At 42.6% G+C, this 15,699-nt stretch overlaps 2 protein-coding genes across 2 annotated transcripts in view; one reads left to right on the forward strand and one right to left on the reverse strand.

Moving 5' to 3' along the window:
- The window catches only part of STRA6 (signaling receptor and transporter of retinol STRA6), a 63,611-nt gene extending 52,245 nt beyond the window's left edge, over positions 1-11,366 (forward strand). The window contains exons 12-18 of the mRNA XM_066592365.1: positions 42-117; positions 1,665-1,798; positions 1,912-2,029; positions 3,960-4,055; positions 5,537-5,700; positions 5,951-6,067; positions 11,203-11,366. Of these exons, the coding sequence (XP_066448462.1) occupies positions 42-117; positions 1,665-1,798; positions 1,912-2,029; positions 3,960-4,055; positions 5,537-5,700; positions 5,951-6,067; positions 11,203-11,366 (869 nt within the window). The remainder of the gene's footprint in view (positions 1-41; positions 118-1,664; positions 1,799-1,911; positions 2,030-3,959; positions 4,056-5,536; positions 5,701-5,950; positions 6,068-11,202) is intronic.
- Positions 9,987-14,009, reverse strand: LOC136612186 (immunoglobulin superfamily containing leucine-rich repeat protein 2-like). The gene is made up of 2 exons (XM_066592366.1): positions 13,915-14,009; positions 9,987-12,944 (listed from the first exon to the last, which is right to left on the reverse strand). Exon 2 carries the CDS (start codon positions 12,939-12,941, stop codon positions 11,838-11,840), a length of 1,104 nt encoding a protein of 367 aa, XP_066448463.1. The 5' UTR covers positions 12,942-12,944; positions 13,915-14,009; the 3' UTR covers positions 9,987-11,837.
- Between the last annotated feature and the right edge of the window lie 1,690 nt (positions 14,010-15,699).

Genomic DNA, 15,699 nt, shown 5'->3' on the forward strand with positions numbered 1-15,699 from the left:
CTGTGAAGAAATGTAACATATTTGCATTTTCTCCTCTACAGTCTGTTACATTGCTGCCCTGGTTTTGTCCTGTACTGTTACACTAACAATGCTGCTGCGATCGCTGGTCAAACACAGGTAAGATGATTTGGTAGGGATTGGAGCAGAATTCATATGCAGGCAAAATGCTTGATTTACATTAGAACAATTGGTCTGCTATTATCTGGAATCAGCACCACTCTCGCTCATGGCCTGTGCCTGGTATTAAAAGCTTAGCCCCATTCACCTGAATGAACAGAGATTAATGCTCAGTTTTCCTCCTCTGTCAAGTTGTTATGGTCAGCAGTTCAGAGTTACATTTGGGAAAGCTCCTTGACAAGTCCTATGGCAGCTATTAGAGCTTCACTCAGTGTAATCCAACTTTTCCAGGCAAGTATGCCTGACCATGCAACACTCGGCAGTGTTCTCATTGTAGAGACGCTGCTAGGCTGGGGGCTTACAGGCAATGCTCCATTCAATTTAGCTCTTCTCCAAAAGGAAGGTGGTAGTTATCTCAAATAGGTGGCACTAGAGAGAGAGGGGTTTTCTTGTTTAGGAGGAGAACTAATTTGCTTATTGTCCATATATGTGGTTCTAAATAACTACGTAACTAACAACAATTATCTATCAGGTTTCTGTGACAAATGGTGAAAATACATAGGTAATTTTCATAGTTAAAGAAAATGACTTATATCTCCCAGTGATCATATATATTAGGAGGGCAAGCTTTGTAAAGCAACCCTCTAGTCATGGGCAAACAAAGATAGCTGAACCACTTCTCTGACTACTTGATGCACACTGTGCACTAGTAAGCATCATTAGGCCTCTTTCACATGGGCGCTTTTCTGCAGCTAAGTTCCATGCATCAAAAAATTGCGACTAATAGAACCAATGGTTTTCTAATGAAACCTAGAGGTGAACAATTTGTAGCCGTGTCAAAAAATCGCAACAAAAACGATAGGACATCAGGGGCGGAATTCAGTGACTGCAATTACCTGCTGCGTGAAAAGATAGGTTTTGACTTATCTTTTGGCAGAAAATAGCAGAAGCCTCCATCAACTCCTATGGGAGAGTATGCGAGCCAGCCAGCAAAGGGAGATGAAGAGATTTCCCAGCAACGGGGAGAGAGAGAAAGCAATGAAGGGAAGCAGAAAATAAGACCTACCTCAATAATAACCCCTACAGTGATTTTCGGGGGGGGGGGGGATAAGCCCTTCCCCGAAAATAAGCCCTAGCCATACTACATGAAAAACAAAAAAAACATACTCACCTAAATGACACCCGAATGTCGACTGATTTACATCATTGAATGGCTGTGTTTGGTTCATCCATGACCGGCTCTGATTGGCTGAGCCACAGTGCTCGTGATCCACAATCTCTTGCTGGAGGCAGGGTATTCAGGCCCCATTACCAGGAAGAGAATGCTCTTTCAGCGCTGAGGAATACACAGAAGACTGTCAGAGCACCACAGCCCAGTGTGAGGGACTCAAACCCCGCCTGCTAGGTAAGTATTAAAACACCCCCAGAAAATAAGACACTGTGCCTCTTTGGGGGGCAAACATTAATATAAGACAGTGTCTTCTTTTTGTATTACATGTCCTCTCTTACCTGTTTTCTTACTTACTGTAAATTTGTTGTTTTTCTAGATGGGCATTGCAGTCTTTGTGTGCTGGTCAGGTATCGCAAGTCTTCCTGAAGCCCCGCTCTCTTCATCCATCTCCTCCAGCCCTTGCCAGCTGGATGAGTCACATTAGTTACCAAGCTGCGGTGACCTGTATAGGTATTTTTTTCTTCTAGTCCTAAAGATGTTACTTAGTGAATTATGAACTGGTGATGCTAACTAGGGAAAAGTAACCACACATGTACAGGTGTTTGTGCTTCTTGTCCCTAAAGGTCTTATCCTACAGCATGTGGTCCTGTTTCTTGTTCACCTGGTTGTTACCTTTCTTATCATAATTCCAATCGCATATGGAAAGTTCCAGATTATTCTCCATATCCTAGAAAAAACATGGTATGTATAATGTATGCAACATATTTTGCACATGAAATGTTCGTGATGAGAAAAATGGTGTTTGGAAGATGTACTGCTACATTACACAATGGGTTACATTCTTTTAATTTCCAAGTGAGCATAATGATTATTGCACAAGCCAAATGCACAAAAAAGTTAGGGAGAAAACATCTACAATACATATGCTGCTATGGTTGAGTTTGAAAATGGCAGTATATGTGTACTACTTGTCCTGATAGAAAGGTCAATCAGATACATCGAATGATTTTTCAAACCATCGATCATTCATTGTTATATTCTTGGACAGGTTCACTCGCTGTATATGATCATTACACTAAAATTGTGTATGTTGCATTTCTAATCTTTTTATGGCTTCATGTTCATATCTTAAGCTCATGTATACAGTACTTGCATCAAGGTTCAAGAAAATAGTATACATGTGTATGCTGGATGAATTGTACTGATACTAATTATATTCAAACTAGGAGCCATTTGTATGACATGTCAAGAGTTTTGTTTTATTTGGGGCTGTCAGTTCTGAGTAGAGATGAGTGAACGTGCTCGTTTAGGACAATTACTTGATCGAGCATCGTTTTTTTCGAGTAACTGCCTACTCGGATGAAAAGATTCGGGGGGCGGCGGGGTGGAGCCGGAGGTAGCAGGGGGGAACAGGGGGGAGCTCTCTCTTTCCCACCCACTCCCCCCGAAGCCCCCGCTCACCCCCGGCACCCCCTGAATCTTTTCGCCCGATTAGGCAGTTACTCGAAAAAATCAATGCTCGATCGAGTAATTGTCCTAAACGAGCACATTCGTTCATCTCTAGTTCTGAGTTTTTATCTATAAATGCATACTTGGAAAAATGTGCTTCCAATATCCCATTTTAAGCCAAGGTCAGACGAGCATGCTTATTTGCACGCCTATGTGCGCGAAAAAATGCGCTGCTTGCACAGCTGTGGCAGAGGACCACAATGCTATCCCATTGCATTCAATAGAACGGCGCTGCGGCCACCCCATTAAAAGCAATGGGATGAAGGCAACCCCGCAGCGATGATTTCAGGAGGGGGGGTCTTGAAATATAAGCCCTACCCTGAAAATCATAATTCAATCAGTGCCCCCCGCTGGGATACTCCGTGGTCGGAACAATAGCCGGCTACTACACATGGATAGGAGCAGTGGCTTCTGCTCCAACCCTGATATATCCCAGCAGGCGCTGCCAGAAAAGCCCCTTTAATTCTAGAACTCCTGAAAAAACACTTAAAGAGGACCTTTCACAGGATAAAATCAGTGTGGGGTTGCATGGCTCTGCAGCTACGGCCCCAGTGACTCTGTTCCCATTTTTTTTATCATACCTCCCTTAACACCAGTAGGCTCCTATTAGGTCTAGCTCCAGGGTTGTCAATTGTCAAGTGGGCAGTCTCTACTGCTGCACCCTACTGACTTTATCCCCATTTTTTAGACTTGTTGTAAGCTGAGCATGAACCTGTGAAGTTTGGCCAGCCAACCACTAAGAACGATTGCTATAAAAAGAAACATAGAAGTAGTTTTGGATACGTGCTAATCCTGCCCTGAATGTTGCCCCAAGATTCCCTCACCACTGCAGTTGGCCATGCTTGTAGCATGCTTGAATGAGAGAGAACTACATGACAGCTGTGTCATTGTTAACTAGACTTGCCCTGATCCTGTTGGGCCGTGGAATCACTCTTTGCTATAACATTGAAGTGAATACCCACAAGTAATAAAGTTTGTTCCATTGACCACAACCCTCGTTTCGATTTCTGCTTTCGTCATTACTACAGATATATTGACCAACATGCTATAGTGTTATGGATTAGGAGTTAGGAGTTACCTGTGGTGTTACAGAAATATCTCTTGAGACTCAGAAAATTAAGTATTTATCATAACTCCATAACTTGAATGTTTTGTATTTCAGGCCATTCTGGTTACTTTTGTTCCTGGTCACAGTAGTTCAGCACCTTTGTGCCTATTTCATCTTCTCGCAAGGAAGTCCTCGGCAGACTACTAACAGGTATGTACACATCTACATTCTCTGTAGAGTACTGCAGAATATGTTGCTGCTACATGGGAAATGTTATATTTTTGGACGCCTGACCCAGAAAACTACAGAACCATAGATATTTATTTATAGCTGACAACTATGTCTGAAGAGAAATATAGATTTTTCTAGTGATATGAAAAAAAGACTAAAGCCTGATGGGGTATAGATGTGAAAAGCGAAAAACCATTTCACTTCCTTGTCTATGTTCTGACAGTTTGTTCTGTAAAGTTGGTTATGTGCACAACCCTGAGTCTTTCCATTGATATCAATTTTCTGCATGACAGATACCACTTGTCCATCACTCATTTAGGAGCATGCACTGGCTTTACCTTTGTGCACGAGGCACTTTTTATTTATGGAAATATTAGATGGACATTATCAGAAAATGATATCACATTATTCTTGCAAACTCAAAAATTGATTACTTTTAGGCATTATGGACAATAAGCTGCTGCCTATAATTTAATGCTCAACTGCATGTGGTAGTATGAAAGGATTCTACTGGAAATGCATTGCTAGGTTTAGGCTGGGGGTTCACACCATGTTTGTGACTTATGGTTGGCTGGGCTCATATAAAATGTACTTTTCTTAACATGTCCCTTTGATATACAGTTGCAAGAAAAGGTTACAGTCCTTGATTTCTGCATTGATTACTAATAAAACTGTGGTCTGCTTCTTATCTAAGTCACATTTATAAGCAAACACAATGTAACTAATCTGATAAGATACACAGTTGTATCATTCATGTATTTTATTGAATAAACATCCACAGTGCATAGAGAAAAAGTAAGTGAACCTCTGTGTTAAAGTAAAGGTACCTTTACATGGGACGATATCACCCGAATTATCGCTGGACAGCGAATTTGGGCAATAATCGATTCATCTACATGCAGTCACCAACAGGGCAAGAAATCGCTCACTTGTAGGAGTTGGTAGTTTTTAGCGGAACTTAATACCAAGTGACTGTCAGACTGTATAAACAGCAGCCACTCGATGTTTGAATGACTGTGAATGGAGGCGGGCTGGAATGATCCCCAGCCTGTTCCGCCTCCATTCACAGAATGACTATTGCTTCAATGTAATGCACAAGAGCAATAGTCAGGTAGTAGTCCATGGGATGGCTGTTGGGGTCGTGTGCGACATTTACATAACCGTGTCCATGTTGTGCTCATAGAAATCAGGTTCAAAACACATCAAAAAGCACAAGGACACAGTGTACTGGCCAATGTTCACAGACCCTGCAGATTGCATGTGCTATTCTTGTCCATGAAAACCATTGGTCCATGTGAGAAAGCAGCAGCATGAATAGCCTTATAATCTTTTACGTGTCCATGTGCGGTCTGTGGAATACACGGACAGCACAGGGCCTGAAAATGTGGCGTCTGAATGGGCACTTTAAGAAAATGATATAAATACAGACATTGAAACATATTTTTCATCTATACGTTTAGGAGAAGTCTCTTCCTGTGCACATATATCTTCCTCCCGGTGAATATTTTGCGAGGTTTACTGCTCTCAGTCGCCCGGCTTGTGGTCTCAGTTACCTTTAATGTCATCCACTTCTGTCGTCTGGACTTGAGTTTAATGCAACACAGTGTACAAGGCTGGGACCCAGGTAGGTGTTACGCAAGACTCCAATACCCATATAGTTTCTGCTCTTTGACCATTTCTTGTCCAGAAAAAGACAAAGCTTTGTTGTGTTGTTTTGTCTTGTTTTGTGCTGTAAACCTAGGACTTTCTGCCTACATATTAGAAATCATTATCCCCTCTCATACTTCCACCCTTAATACTATTATATTCATAAGTTCATTATTTCTTTGTTTCCTTATGGACTTCACGTTACCCATTAATTTGTTTCTATGCAGGCTACAGGAACTATTGTCATTTCTTGCTGTTGGAGGTCAGTGAGTGTCATCCACTGGTTAGAGCTTTTTGTTTGCTCCTGAAACCACCTAGTTTGAAGAAACCCGACCTGGAGGAAGGTGAGGCATTTTTCTGTAATATGTGTCTACTGTATGTCTGTCCAGCACAATTCAAAAACTGGTGCACTAGGAGAGTTCTCAGAAAATCAATATATATTAAATAAATTAGAATATGAGGCCCAATTACATTGATACACAGTCAAAAAGCTGCACCACTCTCCTAGAGTCGTTGTAGTTCCTTTTATATCTAATGAGGTTGAAACAATAAAACTGCGATTTTTAAAACCCATTCAATAATCTTCTCGCTCAATTTCCACTAGCATGCAAAAACTAAATTATAAAATGATCTCGAGATGCTATAAAACCCCAGAACTGATGCTTATTGATTCCAATTAATCATCTTTGTGTTGGCGCTGTAAGGCCTTAGTCAGACGGGCGTTTTTTCGCGCGATTTGCGGATCGCATGCCGGATGCGCATCCGCAAATCGCGTGACCGGTGCGCGCAAGTCACCCGCAAATCGCCCGAAAATCTGCTCCTAGCCGCGTTTCATTAGAAACGGGCCGGAGCTGTCCAGCGCATTGCATTCAATGGAGACGGCAATAGAGCCGCCTCCATTTAAAGCAATGCGCTGCGGGCGAGCCCGGGATGAATTGTCGGGAAGGGGTTAAATATATAAGCCCTTCCCTGCAATTCATCCTAAAATGTGTTAAAATAAAAAAAAATTGTATACTCACCTTCTCCCGGCAGCCGTCCTGCAGTGGGTGTGAAGGGGGTGTGAGTCAGACCTGCCCCCTGATTGGCTCAGCGCTGAGCCAATCAGAGGCATGCCTCACTCACACCCATTCATGAATTCATGAATGGAAGTGAGTCAGACCTGCCCCTGATTGGCTCAGCGCTGAGAGGCAGCAGTCACTCACCCATTCATGAATTCATGAATGGGTGTGTGAGTGAAACCGGCCTCTTGATTGGTCAGGGCTGTGACCAATCAGAGGCAGATCATTCAGCAGGCGGGGATTTTAAAGCCCCGCCGGCTGAATGGTGCCGAGAAGCAGTTCAGGAGAACTGACAGCGGCCGCGGCTGGACTCCGGCTGCAGCGGAAAGGTGAGTATACAATTTTTTTTTATTTTAACACATTTTAGAATGAATTGCAGGGAAGGGTTTATATATTTAACCCCTTCCCGACAATTCACCCCGCGCACGCCGGGAGCCCATTGCTTTCAATGGAGCGGCTGTATTGCCGCTCCATTGAATTCAATGGGCAAACATCGTTCTTCTCTGTCACAGCTGTTACAGCTGTGGCAGAGAAGAATGATTTGTCTTCTATATGTTCTCAATGGGGTCGGCGCTGCTGCCGCCGGCCCCATTGAGCGCATATAGAGAAGAGAACAGGAATCGCAGATCGCAGATAGGTGCGATCTGCGATTTTTTGTTCTATAATTTAGCGGACGAGCGCAAAAAAAGCGCTCATGTGTCCGATACCATTGCAAAGCAATGGTTTTATAAAATCGCCGGACGCATGCGCATGCGCAAATCGCGGCTAAAAACGCCCGTCTGACTAAGGCCTAACAGAGAGAATGGCAATCTATCACACATGTGATTTAAATGTCAGATAATTCAACCATTTTGGAGGAAGGTACAAAGTACTGTAAAGACTCTTACAGTTGTCCCCAGAATTTGTCCTATTAGATCTGGACATGCCTTATCAATCCGGAGTATTCTACTACACTCCTCCTATACACTGCAAAAGGTACTGTAAAGGGACAGATGCACCAACCATCCTAGAAAGGGTAAATGAGATTTGTTTAATCAAATCCTATGAGAAAACGAGAAGGTTTCTAGAACTTAAACTAGATAAGTTTAGCAAAACCCGGAAAAACTGGAATCAATACCAAGAATCGGATGCAATCAAAGCCTCAACTTAACTTTCCACCTTCCATCTTTGACACGGCGGAAATGCTGCAACATTTACAGTACAAGCCATGTGGAGGAGACTTCACAAATGTCCTTCCCATGGAACGGAAATTTTCAACAATGAATCTGCGGCACTTTTAAAAAACTCTAAAACCACAGCATGTGTATTTATGGATTTTAAACCCTTAAAATACAAGGGTTAAATCCCACAGTAGATCCACAATTAAAAATGTGGCCAAATTCGCAACTTTTAGGTGTGCATTTAGCCACTGCAGATTTACAGCGTAGTCGTTACAGGTTTTCTGTTGTGGAGTGCCCACAGTGCTTACATGCTGTGTGAAAGCAGCCTAAGGCTAGTTCCACATAGGCAATCGCAATTTTGGCGGGAGAAAATCGCAGCAAAATCGCATCTTTTTTCCCATGATTTTTGAGCATCAGTGCTGCTTTTTCTTGCTAAAACATTGCGTTTTTCTCACATGATTTTGCTGCGATTTTATTAGCACGAAAGTCATTAGGTTTTCTAACGTTAAAAACGCATTGCATGAAAATCGCACGTTCGTGCTTTGCAATGCGATAAAATGGAGGCTCCATAGAAAAACATGAGAGATAAAAAAAAAAAAACGCGAAATGCAGAAAGATAGGGCATGCTGCGATTTTTTTTCCACTTCACATCGCATCAGTGAAAACATAGCTAGTGTGAAGGAAACCATTGTAAATCATTGGTTTCATAAATCTGCTTTTTTACGCACTCTCTCGCATGCACGATTTTATCGCCTGTGTGAAACCATCCTAAGGCTTCTTTCACATGAGTGCATATTGGCCGTCCATTTTCACAGCCGGCCGATATGCGCAGTGATCTGATGCATTGGATTTCAATGCATCAGATCACATGGGCGTATTTCTGAGACGCAATGCTATCCCATTAACAACGTAGCGTATATCGTCACTATGTGACAGTGCTATAAACTGCATGAATGTAGACTCCATGCCTTCCTATGAGTTCTTCCACACTAGTGATGCTTTGTAGCCTGCGACATTGCAAGACTACAAAATCGTGGCATGCTCTATACAGCAGCGATTTGCAATTTTTTGTAGCCCATGTTTCCGTATGGAGCCTTCCTTTCTGTTGCATCGCACAAAAACGCCGATGCAACTTTTAGGGCGCCCACCCACTGGCGATTTTTTTTTCTTTGCGTTTTGCGTTTTTTCTCAAGAGCAATTAGAATTGAATGTACTCCTGTCCACTGGCGGTTTTTTTTGCGTTGCGTTGCGATTTTTAACATAGGAACTGTCAGTTGCATATGTGTCCTTATTTTTCTCCTAATGCACCCATGAAAGTCAATGGAAATTAATGGAAAAGCCGCGAAAACGCGGCAAAAAACGCCGCGGAAAATGCGGGAAAAACGCCGCGAAAATGCAGCGTTTTTCACGCACGAAAATCGCAAACGCCAGTGGGTGGGCGCCCTTACAGTAGGAAATTCTACTTAAGCCCTAAACTAAGCCCCAACTGCAGTGAAAAAAAAGCAAAATAATAATACATCACCTAAGAAGCGCTGTCAGCTCCGGCGCGGGTTTTCTCTTCACCTCCTGCACTCATCTTCAGCCTTCTGCCAGCCCTTCTTGGAATGGAGGATCAAAATCCCTGCCTCCAGGAAGGGCTGGTTGTGATTGGCTAAGCCATGGCGCTCGTGAACCAATCAGAGCCAGCGCTCGATGAACCAATCACAGCCATTCAATGAAATCACAGCCACATGCGACTTTGTAGTACCTTGTGTGACTTTGTAGTGACACAACCAATGTGATATCGCAGCGATTTTCCCGCATCCATATCAAGTCGCCTGTGTGAAAGCAGCCTAAGGGTGACTACCCACTACAGTTTTTTTTCACTGCGAAATTCGCAGCATTTTTTTCTGCAGGGGGCTATGGGACTTGTAATGTTAAAATCACGGTCGCGCAAAATCACGGTTTCGCGGTAAATTGCGATTTTGCGCGATCGCGATTTTAACATTACAAGTCCCATAGACCCCTGCAGAAAAAAAATGCTGCGAATTTCGCAGTGAAAAAAAACTGTAGTGGGTAGTCACCCTTAGTTTTATACAGGTGAGAAAATCATGCGATTTTCACCTGATGTGAGAGTCAGTAAAAAAAGCGGATTATGAACCCAATGCTTTGCAATGGTTTCCTTCTCAAAAATTGCAGCATGCTCTATCTTTCTGCAATGTGCGATTTTTATATTTTTTTATCTCCCATGTTTCCCTATGGACGCTTCTTTTTATCGCACTGCAGCGCAACAAAGCCGTGTTGCCATGCAATTTTGACATTAGAAAGTTCTATTGACTTTTGCAATAAAAAAAATGCGCGATTCTATCACAGGCAGTGCGATATTATTCTCCAAAAAAAAGCATCGCTTACACTCAAAAATCACGGGATCAAAGACGCAATTTTGCCGCGATCACCGTGTGAAACTAGCATTGGTGCTTAAACAGATGGATGTGTCGCCATCTTTTTGCAGCCCTCTTTGAGAGCATCATAAGGTAATGCCTGTCACACTGATCGCAGTGATATGTCTGCTGTGTGGATCTGTGCAGGAGTTTTGGAGAAACTTGCATTTTATTACCAAAGCAGCAACCAGCCACAGAACTAGTCCTGCATAATCATAGGTTGCAGGCTGGCCACACCCACCCGTCCTCCAGCCAATGATTGGCAGCTCTCTTACTATACACAGTAATAGACAGACAACTGTCAATCAATGGCTGGAGGGTGGGGTGGCTATAGCTGGCTTGCAGCTCATGAATATCAAGGACTACTTCAAGTAGTCCCCTATGTATTTGCTGCTACTGATAAAATGCAAGTTTCACAAAAATCTCGGGGAGGGACTGAGTATAGCGCTTGACTATTTAAGTCAATCTCCTAGAGATGAATGGAGTTGCAGCTAGCACACTAGACCACTGCGCTATTCATACAGGGAAGCATGGGACCCCAGTCTTGTGGTCAGAACCCCAACGATCAGACACATAACCCCTATCCCAATGACCAGGAATAAGTTTAAACCTTTGGACATCCTTTAATGTGCAATATTCTAACCCTGAGTTATTTGGTCAGTGTACATATTTCCACATTCAAACATAGCTATCAATACTATTTTCTAACCATACAGTAATTAGCCTCACATTACTCTTCTTCAGTCCTAAAATTGATTTCTCTCCACTTAATCAACATTTTACTATTGAATTTCACTTCACAAATATCACAAATTATTAAGCACTTTTTCTTTGTGTCTAGGAATACACCTGATGCCAGCAGATGGTCGATCGCTGAAGGGAGCACGTTCTCACTTAGCCAGGGCTCGCTGGGGTCTTGCATATACTCTCATTCACAACCCATCTCTTCTTAGTCATCGAGGATCCACAACCATCAATGGAGGATCTACCTCACGTTCTAAATAGCACCTGGCCAACAACCAGGGGACATTCTAGTAACATAGTCTACCTCCCACCTCCCTTCCCTCCTATCCCCTAGAAGCACTGCTGGGCAGGGTGGGGTTTTGTAGAGGGATGGTGACCCCTTTATTTTTGTAGTTTAGTAAAATCTATTTCTCCACTAGAGCATTACTCTCATTTGTTTTATATGATTGTGAGTGCCTTCTTTGTTATGTAGGTGTTCTATCATCTAACTGTGGTTCCTTGTTTCACCTTGTGTATGTACTACTAAATATGTGTGTTGACTACTCTATTCGTCCTACATTTTTCATATATTTTTCTGGTGTTCACAATACAAGCTGTGAATTTAAAGCTGAGAGCTTATACAGTGCACTACAAGAGTTTATGTGTAGAATATGTTTTTCTGTTGGATGTGTAATATCATATAATATCCCCAAACTCCTTAGACGTTAGATTATTATACTTTTTTCATTGTGATCATGAAACTTTATGGCATAATACCATAAACACAGCCAACCAAAATAGCATAGGTATAGCCATAACTGTTGACCCTGAATTTGTGTGTCCGGACACTAGAAGAAGTAGAAGTTTCTCCTGTGGAACTATTTGCCAATCTGGAATTTGATGATGGGCAAGAGTGACTGAAATTTCCCCGGTATTTTCTGTTGTGTAGTTGGATTCACGGCAGAGATAAGCTGTACCCTGCTTAATAGAAGTTACTGTGACACTTCCATTCTTAAATTTTCTAATTGTTACCTCCATGTCATTGTAGTCTTTTTGCTCATCTTTGTCTTTTTTGATTATTAAGTAAGGCACTTCTACCTCTTTGCAAAATAACAAAGTATTACCCCAATTTGGATCATCACTCACTGCCTCCAGTGGTTTTCTGCACTGTAAGTCAGGTACCTTGTCTAATGAGATATCCATTAAATCCTTTGGAGATAGGCAGATAATTTCTTTTTTTCTGTCAATTGTGATCAAAGTTCTTTGGATCCAATCTATCAGCCATGCCAAGGAGCAAGAGCAATGGAAGGAGTTATTATGAAGCTGTACATGTGACAATGAAGTCAATGGATCGAAAAGACCCTCTGGCAATGAATATAACCGATTGTTGCTGAGTTGCAAAGATCTCAAACCTCTGGAGTTGTTGAATACTCCAAATGGAATAGTAGCCAGCTGGTTGTTGTTGAGGTTTAGGAGCTCAAGATCCACAAGTGTCAAAAGATCCGTCCATGGGAACTCACTGAGTTGGTTATGACTAATGTCTAGGCTTTTCAAACTGGTGAGGAACTGGAATGTACCAGCATGTATAGTAGTGATCATGTTATATTTTAGCCACAGTGATGTAAGTTTCAAAATACCAGCAAAGGATGTTCTGTTTAGTTCACTGATGCTGTTGGCAGAGAGGGTTAGCTGATATATATTCTCAGGAAAACCTTCTGGAACATGTGTAAGCTCTCGGTACGAGCAGTCTGCTGAAGACCGGGCTGTAGTAAGACACTTGCAGATGGCTGGACAAGATGTGCTTGGCACTAGACATAGGTATCCAACAATGGCAAATAAAGGAACAAAGGTGCCCATGATCTGAAAATAAATGTAAAGGAGATTTGGGACAAAACGGTCAGCAGTTGACGATGTTTGATTACTTGATCATTCTACAATTATACATTCAAGACAAAGATACTTTTCATCATTGTGTATTGGGTAACAAATAGAGATGAGCGAACGTACTCGGATAGGCACTACTCGTCCGAGTAATGTGCCTTATCCGAGTACCTCCCCGCTCGTGCTGAAAGGTTCGGGAGCTGCCGCTGCTGACAGGTGAGTCGCAGCGGGGAGCGGGGCAGAGCGGGCGGGAGAGAAGGAGAGATAAGATCTCCCCTCCGTTCCTCCCCGCTCTCCCCTGCAGCTCCCCGCTCCGTGCCGGCACCCGAACCTTTCAGCACGAGCGGGGAGGTACTCGGATAAGGCACATTACTCGGACGAGTAGTGTCTATCCGAGTACGTTCGCTCATCTCTAGTAACAAACAAGGTTGCACAATTACCACCATGATCTGTTTTTCTTGCATATTTTATCAGGATATCTCTAGGTAAGTATTTCCAACATAATCCATTTCCTTTCTTTTGTCTTATTCTTTCCTGTATTTCATATTAATCATCTCTCTTTGAGTGTCTTGCTCTGAGCTTTCTCTCTGCTTGGCAATGGAACTGTAGGACATTTGCCAACTCCTGTTCACACACTTTAGTTTCACATGACACAACCAAATATTCTGTGAGTATAATGAGATAGGAAAGCCCCCACTTCCGCTTAATAACTATAGCCCCTCTCTGACTGTGACTCTTTGACCTATAACTGTCATCAATATAAAAGTGTAGCGGGCCTGCTGAGCTCTCGTATACTTCAGTAAACTCTTCAGTTGCTCTGTCATCTAATGTTTACAATGCCGTAAGTTCTGTTACCACTTCTGGCTTATTTTTGTTTCTTTTTAGAACTTCCTCAAGAGCCTTTCAGCAATACCATGTAGTGTATATTAGTACACGAGCCTCCTCTTACCTGAATGTAGCTGTTCCTTGACGTTATTCGGATAACATAAATAGACTCAGCCCTTCTTTTTCTCTTCCTCCTCCAACAGGCTGGGTCCAGCCCCAAAACGTATCCTTAGCTGGAGTTAAAGCAGAAATCTTTGCAGCCTGTTGTATTTTGTCCCTCCTCCACTGTCTCGTGTCTGCGAATGTTTGTAGTACAGGATCAGTTTATGGAAAGGAAGAAAACTGCTTCCAAAATAGTGTTTACAGTTTTCCTGTAAGTGAATGTCTAAACTTCAGGCTCCATCTGTGGACGTGTGTTTTGATCTTTGGATAAAAAGAAAAAAGGTTTGGTACAGTATTAGCCAGTAGAGCAAAATGTGATAGTTTCCAGCAAGAGAAACCAAGTAATCATGTAGACATTATACCTTTTAATGGCTAACAAAAGTATATGATGTTATAGCTTTTGAATCTACTTGGGGTTCTTCTTGTTCGAAACCTTGCTATAACATCATGTATCATATCTACAAGATTACTTGGTTTCTCTTGCTGAGAATAATCACATGCTGGCCTTTAGGCCTCTTTCACATGAGCGTCATTTCACGGCAAAGTTGGCCATGCCAAAAATTCTCGACGATCTCTACCGAAAATCGCATGAACGAAAAATAGCTGCGACCAACTCGTGGATATTATTTGCAATTTCATCCTCCATTCAACAGCTGGCTGTGGTGAAATAACGCTGCAACCCAGAAATCCCTTGATCGGCAGAACTACTTGAAGGACTTTTAAAGGCCTGAACGAGAGGTGCCTATTATAGCTATTCCATCTGGTTATGCGTGCAGCTACAATGGTTTTGAGTTTTGAGTGGGGAATGAAGGTTGGACGTAACACATGCAAGGCGACCGGGCTCAGGACACCCTTGACAGACTACCAGTAGAGAGAATCTTTTGTCTGCCATCCAGAGACAGGTGGCACCATCATTACAGGCGCCTGTGTCGATTGGAACGATTTCCAGGTGCTTGGCTGAAGGACATTTGGTCTCATGGTGCACATTACATGTACTGCCTTTGACACCTACCTAACATCGCCTCCATTTACAGTGGTGCTACAGAGTGGAATCGGGTTGTCTTCAGCGATAAATCTAGGTTTAATTTAGGCACTGACGAAAGCCGTATTCATGTCTGAGGACCTTGGGGTGAGAGCCTTAATCCTGGCTTTGCTGTGGAGTGGCACATTACCCCCACTGCTGGTGTGATGGTCTAGGGGTCCATCACATATGACATTAGGTCACTCCTAGTAGTGGTAGGAGGGACAATGACAGCTCAGTGATATGTTCAGGACATCTTGCAGCCACATGTGTTCCTCTCACGGCGGTTTCCAAGAGGTATTCTCCAGCAGGATAATGCTTAGCCACACACAGCAAGTCACTTCTGTGGTCTGCCCAGTGGCCAGATTTATCGCCAGTAGAATATGTATGGTACTATCTGGGATGACAACTTCAACAGCCTATGAGTGTACACAATTTAGAGGCTCAGTTACAGTAAATGTGGACCAATATGCCACAGGATACCATACAGAACATGTATGCCACTATGCCCACCTGTATCACATCTTGTATCCAAGCTAGAGGTGGTACAACAGGGTACTACAGCCTCTCTTTAAGTGTTCAGTTTTCAGTAATAAAATATCCTTTTGCTCCGATATTGTAATCACTTACTTATATCAATGTTACAATCACACAAAGTTTCATTTGATTCCGACAACTCCTTCTAGGTGCTTCATTTTTTTTACAAGGAGTGTACAAACTCAATCT

Source organism: Eleutherodactylus coqui, chromosome 2 (genome assembly GCF_035609145.1).
Source record: "Eleutherodactylus coqui strain aEleCoq1 chromosome 2, aEleCoq1.hap1, whole genome shotgun sequence".
Taxonomy (NCBI): Eukaryota; Metazoa; Chordata; class Amphibia; order Anura; family Eleutherodactylidae; genus Eleutherodactylus; species Eleutherodactylus coqui.